At 41.4% G+C, this 23,077-nt stretch overlaps 1 protein-coding gene across 4 annotated transcripts in view; it reads right to left on the bottom strand.

Annotated features, from left to right (window-relative positions):
• KIF16B (kinesin family member 16B) overlaps positions 1 to 23,077 on the bottom strand; it is a 296,746-nt gene that overhangs the window by 221,092 nt on the left and 52,577 nt on the right. For all 4 annotated transcript variants that reach the window (XM_035005811.1, XM_035005813.1, XM_035005812.1 and 1 more), the window contains 5 exons: positions 22,631 to 22,799; positions 22,316 to 22,447; positions 20,975 to 21,150; positions 14,594 to 14,659; positions 10,965 to 11,024 (listed from right to left, as the gene is read on the bottom strand). In XM_035005811.1, the coding sequence (XP_034861702.1) occupies positions 10,965 to 11,024; positions 14,594 to 14,659; positions 20,975 to 21,150; positions 22,316 to 22,447; positions 22,631 to 22,799 (603 nt within the window). The remainder of the gene's footprint in view (positions 1 to 10,964; positions 11,025 to 14,593; positions 14,660 to 20,974; positions 21,151 to 22,315; positions 22,448 to 22,630; positions 22,800 to 23,077) is intronic.

The following is a 23,077-nucleotide window of genomic DNA, read 5'->3' as shown; positions in this document are numbered from 1 at the left end:
CACATTGTAACCGCATAAAACTATATACTTTTGAAAGCTTCCGTATATACGTAAATTTTTTTTCTGCCCAGTTGGGAGGACATTTACTACTGGCAGTTTTACATATAAGAGGATGGATTCCCAGAAAACCAAACAAATAAAAAATGGTTAACATTACTGTAATGCTTACACTGCTAACTATGTGCTGGACACCACTCTAAAACATTCTGTAAGTGTTCATTTGTCACCTTATGCGATAGATATGATTATTGTCTGCATCTTACAGTGAGGTCCTGGGAATCGGAGAGGTCAACGTGACCCAGATCAGAAGAGTGCACAAGCAAAAGTCTCTAGGTGAGGCAGGCTGCAAGCCATCTCCTCACTCCACACCTACCTCCCACCTCTCCCCAGCATGCACTCCTCTCCAAACCCACAACTGCTAGAATTCATCCAAGGTGAGTTCGATGTGCTCCTGGGTGACATGAACAATAAACTGATCTGTACCATGAAATGGTCACTTTTTAAGGCCCCTGCCAACAAAACCAAGTTCCTACACTTTAGCACACCCAGTGAGTTCAGGTGCACATAAGGCACACTTTCATATGACCAGGCAATCTTTTCCTCCCTGACTGTGGCAATAAATATGCAGTAAGAGCCCATCAGCGCACATGCCTCGCTGCAAAAGATCAGAAGGAAAATCCCCTATGTATTCAAAATAATTTATCGCATGGTTCCAACATTTAACAGGGTGCATTTGACTTATTTCTGAGCCTTTTGCTCCAGAAACGTTATTCAAAAGTAAGAACAAACATATACTTGCGTTGCCTTTATTTATGGGCAGTTCCTTCAAGATGAAAACTGCCATGGAAAATATGGTAGCCTTGGCATTATTAACAGCATCAGAGCTGGTTCTGGGAATCGCTCACTTAGCCTCTGACCCTGCCAAGTTCTTCAGTCAACCTCCAGTGCTGTAGTGTTGACAGTGGTCCCCCCCATTAATTATCGAGTCCCAATTTCAGAGAACAACAAACTGTATTACTTTGCCCTTCGTCTTAAAAAAAACAGTTGCAAGAGCAGAACTTTAGAAAAGGGAGAACACACAGTTTGATGGAAATTAACAGCCAGAGTCTAACTTTCATGAAAGGTTGACAAATTAACAACTTCATACTATGTCAAGTGCAATCACATCTTTTTTTCTCCTGCTTCAGATCAAGAAAGAGCCAATGAGATAGTACGTGTGAATGCACTAAAAAAGATAAAGGGCTTTGCACATGGGGGTTTTGTAGGTGACTTTTGTTCAAACAGACATGAAGTCATCCACATTAGTCTGCAGATTAGAGTGGGGGAGACAAATAAGTTCTTATAATGCTCTCTCAATTCATCTTTATTGCAACCCCCAATCCAAATCCACATTCACACATGCAAACGCAGCTGCAAATCACTGGGGCTGGTTGGTAAGGCAAAGGATAAGGAGAACAGAGAAAAAAGATGCTTGTGGTCAGGTTTTTTGCAAAAATGGAAAGAATCACTGCTCACCCTGAACCCACGCCATTGGGTAATCCCCTCACACCTAACCCTGGTTTTAGCTGCATGAGTAGCTTTGGCCAGGAGACATTACCAAATGAAGTACAAGTGAAGGTTTGAAAAAATGCTTCAATACTGGGGCTCAGCCTCCCTTGAGATCACCATATCAATAAGCCCAAGGATGAGAGAAACAAGGCCAGATCATGCACAGGTGACATTGAGCCAACCACCAGCCATGTGAGTGAAGCCATTCTGGATCATCCTGGGAAACTGCTGAGCCAGCCTATACCACAAAAATCATAGAAAATACTAAGTCTGTTAAAGCCACTAGGTTTTAGGGCAGATTGTTATGCAGCAAAAGTCCTCAAACTTGTCCTGAAACATTCTCAGAAATGGGAGAACACAGTTGACTGAGTTCAACCACTATTTGCTGAACACTTCCTAGTTATAAAGAACTAGTATATAAAGCACTAGAATTTATGAGAGATACAAAAATGAACAAACATGTTCCCTGACCTCAAGGAGTTTATAACCTAACAAAAGGAACAATGAGCCTACATTGATGAACTCATTCATAAACAACTTCTCTAGTAACATATCCCCACGTGGGGCCTTTCTAGCCTTCCATTTATTCAGCGTTCAGACCTGCTCAGCAGCAAACAAAACAAACTATATCCTCATGGAGTTTACATCCTAATGGATATCAATTTTAAAAATGCTTTCTATGCGGGTGGCTCAGTTAGTTAAGCACCCAAGTCTTCATTTCAGCTAAGGTCATGATCTCAAGGTTGTGAGATCAAGTCCTGTGTCAGGCTCAAGTGCTGGGTGTGCAGCCTGCTTAAGATTCTTTCTCCCTCTCCCTCTACCCCTTCCCCCACACGCGCTCTCTCTCTCTCTCCCTTAAAAAAAAAAAAAGAAAGAAAAGAAAGCTTTCTACGTTTTGGGGGCTTTTCAAAGCACTATAAATATAGCCAGATATATTAATACATTTAGCGTAAGTTATCTTTTTAAGTAAACTTAATTAATAAAATACTAGAACTGAAAAAGTAAGATATGTAGTTTACATAATCAGAGGCCTCCGGCATCACACATCAGAAAAGACTATATTATTTTGTCAACAAATCTATTTTTTTAACGATTGTATTTATTTATTTATTTATTTATTTATTTATTTATTTGCGTGAGAGAGGGAGGGAGAGAGAATCAGAAGCAGACTCCACGCTGAGCACAAAGCCTGATGCGGGGCTCGATCCCACAACTGTGAGATCACGACCTGCGCTGACACCAAGAGTCAGATACTTAACTGACTGAGCTACCCAGGTACCGCAACAAATCTATTTTAAAAGGAGAAGAGAGGTTATGGGAGATTTACAAAAGAATGCCCAACTTGGGGGAAAAAGTCTTCTAGCACTAGGATGTAATAGTCTCCATGAGGGCAAGGATTTTTTTGTTGGGTTTGTTCATTGGTTACACCCGGTGTCTATGTCAATATATAAGATGCTCTCAATAAACATATGTTTAATGAATGAGGGAGGGAGAGAGGAGAGGACAGGAATGGAGGATGGATAAACAGGTGGTGGGTAGATGGACGGAAGAGATAAAATGAGTCACGCTAGGCAAGCCATTACAGGGAGAATATTCTTATTCACAGTAACACTAAGAATTTCTTCATTGACATAGGCAGCAATCCTAGTTTATTCGGATATAGGTATGTCAAAAGAAAATGCTCACCACCTTTTATCCCTTCTTTACCGAAAAGCTTTCAAAAGTTTGAAAATAAAGTTTTTAAAACTTACAAAAATGAAACTCACATGGTAGTTACTGATATCATAAAGGCATGACCTGCACATGGACAGCACTAATAAGCAGGGACTGACTCTCTTTTCACAATGAAAACCAAAGGGGAAAGAGCACTGACTTCTAAAACTCCCACTGCAGCCAATCTCTGCTTGGATGAACACTTGGAAATTCAATGTAGTATCTTCACGTAGCCAAAGGAGCCCTAGAGACAACAGTCTGTATTTTTAGATGCTATTACAAGCTATAAACAATATGTGAGACTGTGTGAGGTCAGAATTTTGAACCATCAAATGCCCAAACAGTTGCTAATAAGGAAGGTGACCCATGGTTGACAGAGATGTCTCCTCCTTAATCCTTAATCCAAAATCTGGGCAAAATCAATGTCCATAAACAAAATTCTTTCCTAAAGCTACCCCCAGGTTCCAATTCTTGTACCAAGAAGAGGTCAAGATTAACTGCATCTAAAGGGGACAAAGGCCGCAAAAAGCATCATCTCTCCCGTGATTTGTTTGTAGGTTTTCTAGAAACCGAGGATTCGGTGTCCTGGGCAGCAGGAATCCAAAGGCCTGCCATAATCTGCTGAGCAACAGCCCCAATTATTAGTGCTGCTTCCAAACCCATTACACTCCCCAACACACATTGGCTCCATGAAATGGAAAACCACAGACAGCCCGGGGGGGGAAAAAATCTTTTATACGTTGCCATAATCTTCCAAAGACAAAAGTTCAGTTGACTGATTCTATCATAAAACAGAAATCAGCTGGTTTAAAGTAAGCCTACCCATGAAATTTAAGCTCAGAAAATCTTAAACCAAGAAAGGATTCCAATTTCATTTTACTCTATTTCTTATTAGTCAAAACATTCTGGGGGCACCTGGGTGGCTCAGTCGTTAAGCGTCTGCCTTCGGCTCAGGTCATGATTCCAGGGTCCTGGGATCGAGCCCCGCATCGGGCTCCCTGCTCGGCCGGGAGCCTGCTTCTCCCTCTCCCACTCCCCCTGCTTGTGTTCCCCTCTCTCGCTGTGTCTCTCTCTGTCAAATAAAAAAAAAAACCATTCTGAAAGAGTAAAACACTTTCTTCCATCAAAGTGCTACCGGGCTCTGCCATGGGCCTGTCATGTCCTGCCTCTTCTCTTCCCCAGACATGGAATATTAAGACACCAGCACGATTTAAACTTAAATCATCTGCATTAGGATCCCACTATCACATAGATTCAAATATGCTCCGTCCCCCAAATTCAATTCAACAAACATTGCTTATTGCATGCAAGAAAAAAAAAAAAACTCTGTTTAATTAATGTCTGAAAAAAACAACATCAACAACAACACCTTTCATTCGACTTATACAACTAGCTCACTTTTCAAGGGCAAGTGTCTCCAGTGGCAGCCTCTGCATCTGGGCCGCCTGCTTCCTCCCCAACCCACCCTGGTGCCAAGTCACAGTCAGATGTCCCGTGTGAGGCAATGAAAACACAAAAGCAAGTCAGACCCCGAGTCATCAAAGGATATGATTTCAGGAAGGAAGAGACCCTATTTACTAAAAAAATGGGAAGAGTAGCCAGTGTTGGAGGGATTCAAACAGAGAGTGTTCTCGGGGCTGCAGGCAGCACTTTGCAGTGGGCTCTGGACAGCCCGGGCCCAGAGTCAGCGCTCCCTTCTGCCTCGCCATCTGTCAGACACTCGAGAGCTTTATGCTGCAGGCCAAACTGACTGTGATTTACTTTGAAGCACAGAATTCAAGGAGTTATTTGGAAGTCAGACAACATATCTTTGAGCATTTTTTTCATTCATTTACGAAATGCGAGAACAGAGAAACCAAACTGTGTACTGAGCAGACAAACCAAAGAGGTATGTAAAGGGTGGTGGTGGGGGGAGTGGGAATGGACAAAGAAAGCATCTGGGGACTAGTTACTTGAAAAAATTTATCAGCAGTAAAACATACGGGAGCCATAAAAAGCCAAGCCAAAAGGCACACGGGAGGGGTATTAAGGAGGCACTTTATAAACCACTTCAAATGCTGAGCAGTCAGCACAATATCGAAGCTGTGCAAAAGGGGAATGAACTGATACCACGGCCTCAGGAAGGTAGTGATACCAAGGCTTATAGATGCTGGATTCATCACGTTAAGTTCCAAGACCCAGGAGAGTTATCACCGTTTAACACAAATGCAGCCAGGATGAAAAACACATTGGGGCAGCATTCTAAGAGACTAGAGAGGTCAGAAAGAGGAGTCAACACAGACTCTCAGGAGCCGGCACAGCATGGCAAGAGACCGGGACGTGGGACTCTGGTACCAGACCAGGTTGAACCATGAACCAGAAACTACTTCAGGGCTTTTATCGCAGGTGCTTTAAAGCAGGGAATTGGTTACTTGGCTAAAGGAGGAGCTTGAAAGCCACTGGGGATGGTGAGGCCACCGACAAACTGACACCAGCCGGAACCGGCATTACTCGTGGGCAGGAGGGACAGAGGAGTGAGGCCAGGGCTGTGTCACCAGGCAGAACAGCACCCAGGAGGGGCCACGTGGATGCCACAAGAAGCTGGAGCGCGAGAGGTCTGCTTTCTCGCTCCAATCTCCCAGAGAGTCCCAAAGGAGCCCGAGAAACGGCAGCCCTGGGGAGCCCGTCCCCCATGACCCAGGGCAGAGCCAGAGACGGGGGAGAAGAGATCTGAGAGCAAAGAAGCCCAAGACTGTTCCACCTTTCCTCAAATGTAATGGTGCAGACCCGGGCATCTTAGATTCTGACAGAGCGCATCTGTGGGGGTGCCTGAGAGCCTGCAGCTTTGACTAGCTCACAGATGACAGTGCTGCTGCTGGTCCAGGAGCCACACTTTGAATGGCGAATTGATCCAAATGAAGGATGGGACCATAATCTAAAGGAAGGCAGCCACCCACATTCCTTCCCATAATAAAAAACACACACTCACGTGTAAGCCTTTCAAAGAAGAATGAGGAACACATGATGGAAGGTAGAGATAGGAACAAGACCACTGTGTGCACAACACTCCGTGTTACTTCTCCCACCACACCATCAGATTTGTATGCTTCCAGGTCGTTACGGGCTAAATTGTGTGCCCCTAAAATTCAGCGGCTGAAGTCCTACTCCCCAGTACCTCAGAATGTAACTGTATTTGGAGACAGGGCCTTCAAAGAGGTAATTATTCTAAAATGAAGCAGTTAGGGTACAATCTGCCTGATGTCCTTATAAAAAGAGGTGATTCGGACACAGAGGGTGACCACACTGAGAAAAGGCCATGTGAGGACACAGAGAGAAGGACACCAACCACACGCTAGAGGGAGAAGCCTCAGGGGAAACCAACCCTGCCGACACCTTGGTCTCAGACTTCTAGTTTCCAGAATGGTGAGAAAATAAATTTCTGCTGTTTAGGCCCTTCCAGTCTGTGATGTTTCATATGACAACCCTAGCAAAATAATATAAAGGTCTTGGTTTTTGTTTCTTGATATTACTTTAATGCAGTTAAGTTTCTGCTGCACGCCTGTTCTGTGAGAAGCAGAGTTCCCGAAGCTGGCTTACAGGATGATAAAGAGACAGTCCTTGCCCAGACCTGCTCCTGTTCAGAGGGAGAAATCAAGGCCACCAACGTCAGATTATAATGGATGCTGCAACAGAGGTAAAACCAAATGCTATAAAGGCCCAAGGAGAACAAAATCATTCCAACTGGGAAGTGGGGGAGAAGTGTGACCAGAGAGAGTGCTTCCATGTGGATTCTGACAGGCCTTGAAAGGGGAAGGAAGCATCTGGAATGGTGGAGCAACACAGGCAAAGGCCAAGAAACACTAAGAGACCCAACGCGCAGGTATGCACAGGGACCAGCAGGACATCTGGCAGCGCAGGTGGGATCCCAGGGGTCCTGGGGCAGGGAGAACGGTCAAAGTAAACAGGGAACTGAGGAGACTGCTGCCTCTGGGAGTCTGGACTTTAATTTCCAGAAAATGAAGATTAATGAAAATAAGGAAGGCAGGTTAAGGGGCAAGAGAGTGGATATTCAGAGTACATTGTGGAAGATAATAAAACTTTCATTACCTAACTGCCCAAGAATGGCCTCCTTAAGATTAACATACTTTGTACCTTCATTAGCCGCTTTCAAAATAAATCCAAGGACTTTATTATGTCTTAGCCCGTTAACTTGTATCTAGGGAAGAGGTTGCCATCCACCCTGATTTCCAAGCTAGGAACCAGGGTATGAGACATTTGTGGGTAAGTGTCATGACCCAGTGAGTCAGAAAGAGAACTGAAGTCTGAGATCCAAGTTCCACAGTTCAAAACCTGAGGCTCCACCATTGTCACCATGGTGCCACAAGCCTGGCTCTAAACAGCCATCACCCTTTCTCAGAGCACGAATGTGGCTAGCAGCCTTCCACTCTCCCTCTATCCCCGCACAAGAGGATCTTGGATCACTCATCCAGAGCAAGGGAAGCCACAGACCAAATTAAAAGAAGGGAACAAAGTTACTCCTTGGCTTGTGAGCATCCAAGAGCTCAGAATCTACTGATTTCCAGGGAAATGAAGGGATTTCCAAGTGTAATTCTGCCACTAAGGGACCTTTGCCTTACACACTGAGACTCCTACCCCTGCATGAGAGGGGGCTCCCATATATTCCAGAAGCAACTCTGCATGATATATGCTGATAGACTAATCCTGGGTCTCAAAACTGAAGGAGGAGATAAAGCATATGGCATAGACGGCTCAACACCGACAAAGATCATGCTGATGACTGAGAAGATGGGTTATGCTCCTCTCCTTAGTCCTCTCTTCAAACAATACCCATGGTTTCCTCTGAAACAAATCGCCGATACACTTAGACAAGAAAAAGCAACAAGGCAGGCAGTCACAGTGCCAACAAACACCGAATCAGCTCTCTCCTCTCCCTTCAATCCCCTGGATATTTTAACTCTCTTCATTCTTCTCCCCCAAAGGTCTCTCCTTGGATGTTCAGAACTGGGGGCTTGAAAAGGACAATTGGCAAATGGGCAGAGTCAACAACTAGGTCCTGACAATGAACATAATCCTGGGAACTTACTGGTTCACTGGGCTGGTCTCTACAAAATGTGCAAATTCTCTGGAAGAGCAAGTTCCCAAAATTTGAAGACTCACATTTTAACATGGGTGTGTGTAAATTAAACCACTGATCTCAAAGCAGGTTGTACATTTACACCATTGGCATCACCTTGTTGTGAATGAAGTTCCCCCTTGATTTTCAGTTCAGCCAAGTGACCTGCTTTGGTCAACATGATGCTAGAAGGCACAGTACAAACAAAATATTGAAACGTGCTTGCACAGCTAGGCCTGCCTGCTAGTACCTTGGCCAAGACCATTAGAAGAGCATGCCCCGGACAACAGCTGGTCCAAGAGTATGAGAGACATGTGGAGCAGACCTGAAACCCACCCACAGCCTGGACTGGAGCCCAGCCAAAGCAGACTCACCCAGCCAACCCCCAGCCAACCTGTACATGCATGAGGGAAAATGCTGTTTTAAGCCACTGGGTTGGAGTGGATTCTATACAGCATTACTGGAGCAAAAGCTGATTGAGGGAACAGTCCGACAAAAGAAACATGGGAAAGGATTTCATAAACCACACAGATACAAACTCATCGGATAACACTCCCTTTCTCTCATCAATTTCCAAAGAATGTTTTCAAAAACAGCATTAGAGCAGCTGCCTTTTTTTTTTTTTCCTTCACCTCAGGCCTCAGGCACTGTCTTCCAATAAGAGAGGAAGACAGCCCTTAAAATATCAAACGTGAGCACAAAACGACTACAGATTTAAAACTCAAATACCAGCAGAGAAATCCAAAATGGGCTTGCAAGAGCAAGAGACAGAAAAATGTGAAATATCATTAGCCTTTCTCGTAACCTTTACCACCTAGCACACATCACATTTCCACTCTTCTCATCTGAAAAGTTATTTAAAAAAATAAAAATAAAAAGATGTATGAATAATGGAATTGCAGGAAGACTTAGCTTTAGGGCCCAGAATCACCTTAGGAGGAAAAGCGTAACAAAGGACCTGACGGGTTCATCGTGGCGGCTCTGAGGCAGGATCCCTCCGCGGAGCTGCCACAAAACCCCTCCTCCAGGGACCCACAGGGACCCACAGAGCCCACGGCAGAAGGGCGAGGCTCGAGTCTTCAAGGTTCTGGTGCGCTGCCGCCCGTGCTGACTGGCACTGATTTTCAGAGGTAACTATTTGGTTTCTCTCTTCCTTAACTGGAACAGATTTCCATCCTCTCTCTTTGCAGATTTACCAAGGAGAGCGTACACTGTGCCATGAAAGGTCAAACAACATGGGCTTCACAGTCAGGGGAGGCGGCACTCTTTCTGAGAGCTGATGCCGCCACAGGATGAAAACTACCCATGTCTCGGGGGGTGCTTATTCCACACCTGACTACCCTGAAGTGCGAGTGAGGTCCTGGCTCAGTTTCCTGCACAAAAATCTCTAGACACGGGAAACGCTGAGGAAGTACCTCAAAATAATACGACCCTATCGCCAGAACCAGGAGAGGAGAAAAGAAAGTCTGGACTCAGGACCCCTCACTCAGGGCAGTGCTTTCTGTAACTGGAAGTATCATCTCTCAGACCATCATGACCAACCCACCCACGCTGAGAAGCACAGCACAACATCCCACCTCACAAGAAACAGTCTTTTCAAGCCCAAGAGCAGGCCAAGCCACCTAAATGGCACATGGAGAACTGAACACAATATGACCCCTCTCAGAGCTGTTAGACACAGAACTGGCCAATCCAGGCCCTTCAAGAGCTTGCTCCCATGACACAGTTAAGTGGGTGCCCCGTTTTCATGTACAGGGGATCCAAGTTAGGGTTCTGCCAAGACACACAGCTAAACTTCATCTATCCAGCCTTGCTAATGGTAGAGGAGACTTCACTCGTCCGGGGAAGTTTTGCCTAAATAGACCTAAAAAACAAACCCAGGATTCAGTGGTCTCTGAATCACCTACTCTCGTGGGTGAGGTCAGACACTATCAAAGCTTATATTCAGGTCTGAACCTCAAACCTGGCATGGCTGACCCTCAACAGAAGACTCAGGTTTCCTGTCAACCCAGCAAAAACTGGGAACATGAAGAAATACGTATTTTGAAGCATTTTGAGGATGAAAACTGGAGGCCATTGGTGACACCTTTCACGATGAGCCTCGTCAAACAGGCAGACCATCTCTGTCTAGCCCTTGAGACACACAGATCAAAATTCCAATAGGAAACTACTAGTTCAGAAATTTCTGAAATCTAGCCATGCTAATGCATGCACATTCTACAATACTGCCGTGGAACTTTTTTTTTTTTTTTTTCTCATCTAACATTTACACTGGGTTTAACAAAGGCAGGAAGGATGCCCTTGAATATTAAGGTGAGTTTAATACGTGCTGAGTCAAAAATGGAAAAACTTCAACAAGTGGAAACAGAAGTATCAGCATCCCCTCTACATGTTAAAATACACAGAGCTTTAATATCTCATAGCTACATTTCCATTTCTTCAAAATCAAACCAGAACCCCAATCCCCCAAAAGTCACCGATCTTACCTTAAGCAAAGCACATAATAGCTATATTTGAGGGAGAAAGAAAAAAACGTTTTACCTATTTAAACCAAGATAATAAGATTAAGGCACCTTATTACAGTCCTTACTTTCAAAATATTTTGGGTTTCATTCCACTTATTTGTCCATTCCTTGGTCAATTCTTGAACCTAAAAGGAAAAACACACATGTATGATTGCTCCATAAGAAAATTATTGTGATTTTCTTCTAGAAAGTTTCCAAACTCTTAGAGCTTATGAAAGGATGTACGATATATTTTAATTAGATAGCAATTTCAATCCCTGAAAGAACCATTACCAAGGATAAATCAAACAAGCTGATCTCATCCTACAACCTACATTAAGGCAAAGGAAAGAAAAGGAAAAAAATTTGTCAAGTTGCCTAGAGTTTTACAACACTCTTTTTTCATGGTATACTTAAATAAAAACTGCTTCCTTGGATATTAACCAAAAATGACAAGGATGACAATGTCCCATTAAATGGGTTACTTTTTTCTAATTTATACTTTAGGTTCTAAAAAATAGTGATTTATTTTTCTAATTAGATGTGGCAATTAAATCACCTTGAATGCTGCAGTTTTAAGAGATGATCTGCTTTTTTAGCTAATTAATAGGGTTTATAAATCTCATTCCATCTTTAAAAAAAAAAGGTAGCTCTTTAATTAACTTTTAGTAAAAGCAAAAACCTTTTGATAAAAATCAGCTTCTTTCCAGTCTGCTATAACTCAGGGGAGAAAACATCCCCAATTGTTGAACACAGCACAGTTGGAAACTGCTTCTCAAATTTAATGAAAATATTCTGCTGGTTCCATAAAACTTTTAAAATGGTCCTAGTAAGTCATTCTACTAAGTAACTCAGTGATAGGTAGAAAAAAAAAAGAATGTGTCCTCTAAAAAGGAATATCCTGAAGCTAAAACAGAGTAATGGGGGGGGGCGGTAATGACATGATTGGACAGAGGACACTCTGTCCTTGAAAGCCTTTCTCCTCCTCTAATTTAGCACCTCTGCCACCTCCGCACTCTTATCCCACCTGAACCTACTGCTCTTCCCACTGAGAAGTTAGCTTACTTAACCAGACCAAAGTGCATGCCTGAATACACCTGCTGCATGCACATTTTCTTCCAAGAGGAACACTTCCTGCATGCCACTGAGTATGGTAACTGGAAAGGGCATTCATGTCAGAAACCTCCCTGACAGAAAGCCTTTGTGACTGAAAGAGGTGGAGAAACCAGAGCGACAGCTTACCCAAGAAGAAAACCAAAACCCACCTATATCCAATCGTTCAGTGGTCATTCATTTTACTCCATTTACCCCAAGTAGGGCTGGACTAAGTTAAAATCATATCTCCTCATTTTTACTAGTTAGTAAAGTCAAAATCCATTATCTTCTTGGTTAAAAATAAATAAATAAGAGACACAGGACCAACCCTCTCTAGCTTTGCTTTTTGTGTGTTTTTAATGGTTTGCGAAGACTGTCTTTATGGCCTGGGGCTGCACACATGCTCCGGTCTTCCATCCCCTGAGTGATGCCAACCTCAGTCTCTAGATAGCAATTAAAGCCACATGGCTATCAGGGTTGTTTTGGAGAAGCTTTCAGAGAGCGAATAGTCTTATGCCTTCTCTCCCTATAGGAGAAGAAAAGACTGGTGTATGGAATTTACCAATTTATGATAATAATCAGTTAACAGATTCTCACTGGCAATTTATCTGAGAAACAAAGCATTCAACAGTAAATGCTTCTGCATTTCACCGACAGGTTTGCTCTCCCTGAAGAAATGACAAGCCAGTCAATCCTTTTCCAATTCAATCAAATAATTCTAGCTTTAAACAAATTGTTAAGTATGCCTTGAGTTGATTTTACTATTGAATTTAAAGCAAATAATCTTCATTTATAAAATAGACAAGCGTGGGATACCACCTCTAACAAATGACCAGGCGGTAAGATTTACGGCCAAGCAGACAGCAAACGATTGTAAAAGGTCAGCAAAAAAACTAGATTAAACTTACAAATTGTTATGAATGAGATAGGTAGTCATTTCTGTCACAGCATGTGTAATGCATTTAAATTAAAATGTTTATTGTTCTCTATTAACTTGCTAGGTATTCCTGAAAATGATTACTAAGAAATAATTTAAGACTATATCTGGACATTTCAAAGCACTCAAAATTAGAATTTGAGTACTAAAACATAAAATTTCATGAGAAAAATACGGATTAAGAAACTAATGTTTTTACTAATGCTATTATCAGCAAATTCATCAACATAATTATCCAGGGAAGTGTCAACAAGTTCCTAACTAAAACCCAATTTATATTTTCAATATTGTGTATTCTTGAAGAGCGTACCAAGAGAATCCAATTTTCTTTCTCTCTCTGTTTTAACCATTCGGCACAGTGAACAAAATCCAATCCCAAAAATGTTCTCAATGCCTGTTTTTCTTTCCACAGAGGAGTATTTTTTTAAAAAACAAGAACAGTACAGGGGCACCTGGGTGGTTCAGTCGTTAAGCGTCTGCCTTCGGCTCAGGTCATGATCCCGGGGTTCTGGGATCGAGCCCCCCACATCGGGCTCCCTGCTCGGCGGGAAGCCTGCTTCTCCCTCTCCCACTCCCCCTGCTTGTGTTCCCTCTCTCGCTATATCTCGCTGTCAAATAAATAAAATCTTTAAAAAACAAAAAAACAAAAACAGTACAGAATCAGGTCAGCCATGAAACGTCGGGGCCACAACATCTCCAGAGCTGCCCTGTCTGCCAGGCACTCCCTGCCACTCGCTCCTCCTGCCTCAACTCTCTAACTTAAGGGAAACTAAGCATCTACCTGGAGTATTCAGAGATCTGCCAAGGGCCGCACTTCCCACCGGAAGCAAAGTAAAAGGATGACAAAAACTAAACGGTGGTCGTGCTTCAGCTGCGGTGAAGCTGTGGGGACCACCGCTGCTTCATGAATGCTGAACACAGCCTCCTCGACCCAAGGCTCCCGTCTGCTCTGAAGGACCCAGCAGCCTCGCTGCTTCAAGAATACAGCCTGTGTGTGAATTTCAACTGCACTTAACTATCACGTACCAGCCATTTAATAAGTCACAGAGAATGTGATAAGATAATAGAAAGTCTACTATTGTGTTTTTTTTTAAATATTTCATTTGAGAGAGAGAGAGAGCAAGCACAAGTGGGGAGGAGGGGCAGAGGGAGAAGGAGACTCCCTGCTAAGCACAGAGCTGGAGAGGAGAGCAGGGCTCTGGCTGGATCCCAGGCCCCTGAGATCTCACGACCTGAGCTGAAGTCAAATGCTTAACTGACTGAGCCACCCAGGCGCCCCTATTGTGCATCTTTAAAAATGGGGTGGGGGGCGCCTGGGTGGCTCAGTAGTTAAGCGTCTGCCTTCGGCTCAGGTCATGATCCCGGGGTCCTGGGATCGAGCCCCGCATCGAGCCCCGCATCGGGCTCCTTGCTCCGCGGGAAGCCTGCTTCTCCCTCTCCCGCTCCCCCTGCTTGTGTTCCCTCTCTCGCTGTGTCTCTCTCTGTCAAATAAATAAATAAAATCTTTAATAAATAAATAAATAAATAAATAAATAAATAAATAAAAATGGGGTGGGGCAGAGGGAGGATTAAGTGAAATGAAGAAGGAAAATGAGTTTTGAAGAGCAAGTACCAAAAAGCAGGCACTTAAAATAACAGCAAAAGTTAGAATTTAAAAAAATAACAAGTCGAGTTATCACTTACTCTTGCTTCATTCTGCTGAAGTTTTTCCTCCATACTTAAGGCTGTGGGAGAGTCTAAGAGGGCAATCTACAATTTAAGCCATAAAAGAGAACTGTAATTAGTAAACAGCAATTATCTACAGGAAGGATTTATCCATGATTGATAAATTATCAAAAACTGCCAAATAAACTATTAGGAAGAGATAAAATGTATTGTTCCACAACCCCCCAAAAACAGTCAGTCATCACTAAGTCTTTAATTGATGGAGTACATATCTCATAATATTCAAAACCATGGCATCCTAAAACCTACATTTGCAATACAAATCAGTAAAGCGAAGGGAAAAGACAAACTGACATGCTGACATTCTGACATGCTGACATTCTGCCAAAATCAAACACAATCTAAATCCCTAGATCTGAAAGGATTCATCTGTTTTGAATAAGCACAATGTAAAAATTCAAAAAGAAGCGTAAGTCTTGCTCAACCACAGGCTTCTAAGATTTACACATGTTGATACATGCAAATGAAACTCATTTATTTTCACTGCTCAGTTCTACTCCACATATGGTACGGCTACACCACAATCCATTTCTTTATCCATGTTGCAAAGGTAAAAAGATTGACATGAGAATGACAGGACACCAAAATCAGGTTAGAAATGGGACAAGGCAGAGAGAGACAGGAGAGGCAAAGGGAGCCAGTTGGGGCACAGAGCGGCTCTGACTGTGTTCGGAACTCATAATCTGAGAGGCAGGGACCGAGTACTCCCCGCTACGATGTCATCAGAAATAAAAGAAAGGGGTCTCAGAAAAGGTACAGATGAGAGCATATAGTCAGTGATACTATAATAGCATTGTATGGTGACAGATGGTAGCTACACTTGTGGTGAGCATGTAGAGAAGTTGAATCACTCTGTTGTACACCGGAAACTAATGTAACACTGTGTGTCAACTAGACTCAAATAAAAAGAAAGAGAGAGGGTCTTCCTCCCTCGCCATCCCACGGGCAACCAGTCTTACCCAACAAGTTGTGTAAACCTGCAGTTTTTCTGGTCGTATGCAAGCATATTTTTGTTGTTTTTTAAACAAATAGCATGAATACTATTCTGAATAGTGCCATTTTCACTCAACAATATATCTTGGAGAAAATCCAGTACAAATAAATCCACTTCGTTCTTTTTGAACAATTCCAACGCACTGTACAGTGTCCCACTATATGGATATTCCATAATTTATGTTAGTACTTTCCTCTTAATGGAAATGCAGGTTTTTTCTAATCTTCTGTTTTACCAGCAATGCTATAAATGACTATCCTGTACCAGCTGCCTACCATGTACGTAGCTGTATGGATAAGTTCCTCGAAGGGAATTTGTGAGTCATTTATATGTATGATTTTTTTTTTTAATTGCCAAGTTGTCCTCCTCAGAGACTGTAGCATTTTTTCATTATTATTTACTTTTCAATTTCTATTCAAATGAATGCAACAGCCACAAGGTGATCCTCTTAGGCTCAGTTCTACATTCAGGCTAACAAGACTACCAGGGGCCACACTCAGCCTCGGTCTACTCAGCAGAGAGCAGAGCTAACGACAGGACGGCAAGGTCCTCGTGAAGTCTCTGCAACAGTCCTCACAGCTGTCAGGAGCTACTGTCTTTGGCCCTCTTGAAGGGTTGAGATTCAAACTCGCATGTGGGGGGCTCACCCTGGCTTAGAAGCCCCACACCCCACAGGAGGCAACATCTCCTGTACAGGCATAACCTCCAAGGTCCACAAGAGACACACCCAGTTACCAGAGTCACTGCACTCAGGGAAACCCAAAGCTATGGCTTCCCGCACACATCTATAGTTATATATAGTTCATCCTAATCCAGATGCAATTCTTCTATTGACAAATAGCTGCCAGTGAAGAAATGTAAGTGCCAGGTATTATTATGACTGCACTGTGTATATATGGTTGACAATTTTCAAAATAATTAGCAACCCCTTTATAACATGGCTAATTTTACAGACTCCACTCTTGGGATCTTTCATCTCTACTCAAAGCTGAAACATTCCTACCACATCGACTACTCAGCAGATAATCAGATTGAACACAAGCATGCAGGCTATCATGACCACCACACCTTTTGGAAACCCTACCTGAGTCCTTTTAAAAGAAATATTTGGTAAAACTAAACCATTTTCAATTAAACTACTCTTTGCACGGTGTCCATGTAGAAGAAAAATGTTCAGGATTAAATAATATTCATATGAAGTTCATGTGTTAAACCAATTCTACTACATCAAAACTGCAGTGGTTTCAACTCCCCTAACCACATGGACAAGCACCTGCTGCCTCCCGCCCTTGCCAACGTACGTACGCTGCAATCAAGCACTGTCATCTGTGCCCATCGGATAGGTTTTCTAAGAATTTTGAGGTGTAATTTACATGCAGCAAAATACACAGCTTAATGACTATTTGTCGATATGCCCATTTTCATATATATATATTCATTTCACTAGTCTTAGTATTTGCATTTATTGTATTTTAAGGGACACTGAGCATATTTTCATAGATTAGGAACCATCTGAAACTTTTTTCTGTGAACTGTGCTCATATTCTTTGTTCACTTTTCTATCAGCTTGTGATCTTTCATCTTTTTTTAATATTTTATTTGAGAGAGAGAGAGAATAAGCAAGCACAAACGGGAGGGGGAAGAGCAGAGGGAGACATGGGCTTGATCCCAGGACCCCAGGATCGTGACCTGCGTCAAAGGCAGACTCTTAACTGACTGAGCCACCCAGGTGCCCCTATCTTATCTTTTTAATAGAAGCTCTTTTCATAATAAAGAAAGTGCACAAGTTGGCAATCTTCTTTTCCTGGTTTGTACTGATTACAGCAAATTTTTATGGTGTCATGTAAATATGCTATGTTCTTCCTTACCTTGGTCTATGTGAGCTCTCATGAAATGAGAAAGAGGAGTTATGGTTCCCTGTGGCAAATGTGTTTGGCTCTGTCTCCTGCTATTTCCTATAGTGTCTTTGGTTGTTTTTTGTTTTTTTTTCCCTTTATAAAAGCTGACATCATGTTTGATTTTAATTATGAATTTGACTCTTTGCTGTAATAAAGTGCTTTTTCTAGGAATACATAATATACATAAAATGTAAAAACAACATAATGCTGTTTTCGTACCTCCTTCTTTCCCCTTTGAATTACCGAGTGGGCCTGTGCTCAGTCTTACAAACATCATGTAACAGTTTTACTCTGTGACCCTCTCAGAGACGTGTCTATCTTAAAAGTTTGCACGTGATGACATTTCTATTATCTAGCTATCATTTAAAGTTTCTCTGTGACTCCAGCTACACAAATGAGAAATTCATTCTACTTCCATCTTCTCTTCTTGTCTTGCTTTGCCTCCTGATTTTTCTGGCTTATTTCATTTCTATATTGTTTAATTTTCTCATCTCCGGATACATTCAAGAGAAAAGGAGTTCACTGACATTCTCTCTGCCAGATTCAAAGCAGAAGTCTGAAAATATGCTTTAAATATAACAAAAGAGGACACTTCAAAAGACAAGCGATCAAAATGCTTGACTTCATTAACCATCTGAGAAGTGCACACTAAAGTCCTCTGTAACACAACTCTGTAACCATTGGATGGTTACAATGAGCAATGGGCAATCCCATTTGTGTGGCTGGAGACCTGCAGCAACTAGAGCTGGCACTTTCATACACTGATGGTGGAATCTCACCTGGTAGAGGCTCTTTAAAAAATTGTCTGGCAGCATTTGCTAAAACTTAACACATGTACACCTTCTGACCCACCAACTCCACTCTTAGGTGTAAACCTAGCAGAAATGCATCCATACATTCACTAAAAGACATGGAGAAGAGAGTCAATAGCAGCACTAATAGCCCCAGAAAGGAAACTCCCCAAATGCCCATCAAAATTAGAATGCGTAAATGAGCTGGGACATACATGTATGATGGCATTCAATACAGCAGTGAGAATGAACAGATCTATAACTACATGCAACAACGTGGATCAACCTCACAAACACAACACTGAATGAAAGAAATGAGATCAAAAGAGTATATACTGCATGAGTCCATTTATATAAAGAAAAACTGGCAACAGTAAAACTTAATCTATGCCCTCAGAAGTCAGGGTAATGGTTACTCTTGAAGGAAATGGCAGGTAGTACCTGGAAAGGGGACATTAAGGGGGTTTTCCAGGGGGCTGGTAAATTTCTGTTCCTTCATGTGTGTGCAGGTTAGATGGATGGATTCAGCTTGCGAAAATTCACTGATTTGGATTCTTACAATATGTAATTTTCCTGTACATACGCAATTCTTCAATAAAGAGTTCAAACATATGTATGTATATACAAACTACTACATATATATCTGTATATCTCTATGTAGTAAGCAAATACATGTTTGATTCTTGTGCTTTATTTGCGTTGTGCTTTTGAAACTCTGATGCACATGACATTTTGCATTGGCAAATACATAAACTTATTAAAAGGAGGAGTTGATTTTTATTTAGCTGTCCTTAAGCAAATAATAGAACTTTGATTTGAATAACATTCTCAATGAACCATGGCAGCATTTGGAATATTGTAGGAATAGAGCAATGTCATCAGAAAAAATTATACAGAGATTTTTAATGGGCACTTAAGAACACCTGCTTATTTTATTGAGCATCACAAATTTAATTAATTTAGGATAAGCCTGTATTGTCTCACAATAATTTATAGTTTCATAGTATAATAAATTATTTTAAATTGGGACTTCTGTTTTTATTATAATGTATTAGGTTTAACAAAGAATTTTATCTTCAATGCACTCTAAAATAGACTTAACTATCTTTTCCATCCTCACCCTCAAAACCACAGCAACAAAAATACTCCTTTAATAATTTGGTCATGAAAGAAGATAAAAGGCAACTGGCACACACAATACCTCTGAAGACACTCCTCAGATAATGTATAAGTTTTAATAAATTAAAGTTTTCTGTCCATATAATAAAGCTCCCTTCAAGGATTTCCTCAGTTTAATTTAAAAAAGGCTGGTCTTTTTTTTCCTTCATTTCCATAACTTAGTAAACCATTAAGTACAAGTTCCATCAAGAATTTTCCAAATACTTTCCTTCATATATAATAGTTTGGGTGATCCTATCAAATCACCCTTAAATGTTCACCTCAGATAAGTAACGTTTTAATAACACTGAAAAAAAGATCCCAATAACATGGTGTATGAATTAAAATGACTATCATGATTCAGGTCATAAGTTAGAGTCTGACATCACATAGAGCTGGATCATTCATTCTGGCAACCTCCTTTCACACACAGGAAAGGTCCACATCAAAACATAAAATATACATGGAGATATTTCTAAGTGCAATGAACAATTCCTATTCCACTGTCGTCTGCCATTGTATGGGAAAGAACTGTCAGGTGTATTCCAGGACACAGGAAACTCAGTGAGGTTTTCATCCTGCTGATAGTTTCAGGGGCCAAACTACTTACAGTATCTCAAAGGCTTCAAGGGCCATATATTCCTAGATGAAAAGCTGTTCTAGAGAGAGCACTCTGCTTTTAAAGAAAAGCATTTTTTTTAATGATACACTTAAGACATCCATTTACGGGTTAAGAAAATGGGAAGAAACGGATCTTTGTTTATTTCTAACTTGAATCTAAGTTGAATATTTTAAAAAGCTATCCCTGATTTTCTTTCAAGGTGGCCTTTCTTCACAACAGCATCTAAAACCTATAGAACCTAATTCATGCTACTCATCTCAAAATGTAACTCTTTGTGTACACTATGAAGATGAGGTCACTGTGAAAAAAACAAAAGGACAAAGCCCCTTCACTAGAATCCAAAAAAAACCTGAAGTGAGGCCATTTTGACAATCAAGCCCTCAGGGACACCATGTCAGCCAGCCACAGGCTTGTCACACATGTCACTGTATCACATAACCACCTCTGTAATGGGCAATACAAAATAGATTCGGAAAGGTCTTCAAACAAGCCTTTCATTCTGTTAAAATACATTTTCAAGTCATAAAATGCATGGGTAGAATTTTAAATATTACTCCAAGCACCTCAATTTCCTTCCACTAATGGAGATTATGCTGCTAATCCTACTGCATGCTAAGTTTCCATCCATAATTGATAACTATTAGATAGTTAATCATTTCAGGTTTAGTGGATAAAATCTTCCACATGGAGCACATAATGAATGCAAAGGCCAATGGGAGGGTAATGTAAAGGAGAGACTGGCTAACTCATTCAAAGCTTTACTTAGCACTTATTTACTCAAATCAATACAACAAGTGAGATAATTGTCTCATTAAGATCTAGAAATAGATGTCATTACTCAAAGAAAATTATCCATAAATCTCAGAAAAACCCAACCTGATTCCCTTGAGCGAGCAGTGTTTTCAGTCTGGCTATTTCAGCACGCAGCTCACGGATGAGTTTGACGTTGGCGTCCTCATTAATAGTAGGCTTGTTGATGATGTTTTTGGCTCTATTTGCATAGCGAAGAGTACTTAGGGTTTCTCCGTAATTGACATCAGCAGGTGAAATGGCTGTGAAGAATGAATTCAAAAAATAATTTATCCAGCACTCCGTGTTTCATTTAACACAAAGTTGGTTCGTAATTTAAAAGTCAGATTAACCCCAGGTCATTGGATAGACTAAATATTCATTGCCACAGTAATGAATATTAAAAATTATCTAAGATTTATAGGAAAGGTGCTCACTATACCAAATTAAATGTCATTCTGCTCCTCTTAAGTCTAGAATCAGCTAGCTATCTAACCAACTCTAAAATGAGATATGAGATACTCCACCGTACTTTAAGGAGTTTCTCTGTTGAAGACACACAAAGAAGATGATTTCAAGGTTATCTGTATACTTCTCAATATTACATAGAAATTAAAATACTTTTAAAAGTTTTGGCAAAGCCTACCACCTGTAAAAATCTAAAGCATGATCATTTTTCAAAACAGTAAGTCAGTGAATTCTTTTCCTCCTAACGCTTTGGTTAATTGCCCTGCCCCCACCACAGCCTGTAGGGCTCAGGTAACGAGACAGTTGCTTCTGGGGTACACACCCCAGGATAGATCCCTTTTCTCCAGCGTTAATGCAAGGCCTGCGGAGTGGGGAATATGCAAACAAGGGAGGGGAAGGGGAGAAAAGGCAAGAGAAAGTGGGTTTAAAAGTTTCTGAGTTCCCCCACACGACTGTCTCCCCTTTGCACACTTTTCTTCTCTGCTACACTTCTTCCTGTTGGTGATAATGTAGCAGCACAGTACAGAACTGCTATCATTTATGTGCATCGTTGTTTTTCCTCTCAATTCTCATTTTAAATTCCACATGTCCTGCTTTAGAATAGAAAAACAGAAGTTGGGTTATTTTCACTTTATATTCCTATAATGATTTTCTCCTGTGAGCTCGTGGATTGAAAAGTTTCTATCCTGTACTTTGAGCAAAGAAAGGGTAAGAGTCATTCCGCACATAGCATCCTAGCTTGCACAACACATGGTAAGTTTATCTAACTAGGAAACGGGAAAGAGAGTTAATAATAGGATAGTGTAGATGGGATCAGTCATTTTCTTCAAGATAGAAAAATTATTATTTTTAAGATTAAAAAAAAGGTACTATTTCCTAATGAGACACTTGAAACTTACACATCTACAGTTAGTTCACATAAAACACTATATACTGAGGAAAAGAACTTGGAATTCTTACTGGCGATCATGATGGTTTTAGAGTTCCCACCAAGGCTATCTTTCAACAACCAAGTCAAAACAGAATCCCTGTAAGGCACAAAAACTTGCTTCTTCTTCACAAGAGGGTTTGCCGCATCCTGAGATAAGTCGGCTGCACGGGAGAAAAAGAAAAAAGAAAGAAAACAACAATTAGTGAGGTTTTTTGCTCTAATTTCGCTTCAGAAAACCTTGAGGCTATAATCTCCGTCTGTAACACAAACACTAGACATAACTGCTTCGTGCTAATACAGTACCGCGAAGAGTAAGAGGCAGCAGGGGACAAGCAGAAACCCACCTAAGGCAGAAATGACATTTCCCAGAGTCACGAGGGATTTGTTAATATTCCCCCCTTCCTTCAGTCTAACCCCAGTGGCACCGGTGGCATCTGCGCGCTCACTTCCAGCAAGATCGACTAGGTGGATCTTACTCACGGTTTCACACGGCATTTCAGAATCAAATTTCGCCTGTAGCAAAACATAAAAGCAAAACTGAAGAGGTGTAAAGAGCCCTGATGTTGTCTGTGATACAAATCCTAATTATTTTCCACGCCTCACTGAGATTTCTCAGGGTAGGGTTGTTTTTCGTTTGTTGTTGTTTTAATCTCGCTGTTTCATAGGCCTTCTCACTGATTATAGAAACTTCCAAATGAAACTGAATACAACAGAAGTTGACCATACGTCATTCTTAAACTTTCTGAAGAACTGTTCCATTACTCCAATTACTCGGTCGTTCTCAACAAAGG

Source organism: Mirounga leonina, unplaced genomic scaffold, assembly GCF_011800145.1.
Source record: "Mirounga leonina isolate KUSES-001 unplaced genomic scaffold, KU_Mleo_1.0 Mir_150, whole genome shotgun sequence".
NCBI classification, from domain to species: Eukaryota; Metazoa; Chordata; class Mammalia; order Carnivora; family Phocidae; genus Mirounga; species Mirounga leonina.
The sequence above is the reverse complement of the archived record's forward strand: the minus strand, read 5'-3'. Positions and strand labels throughout refer to the sequence as shown.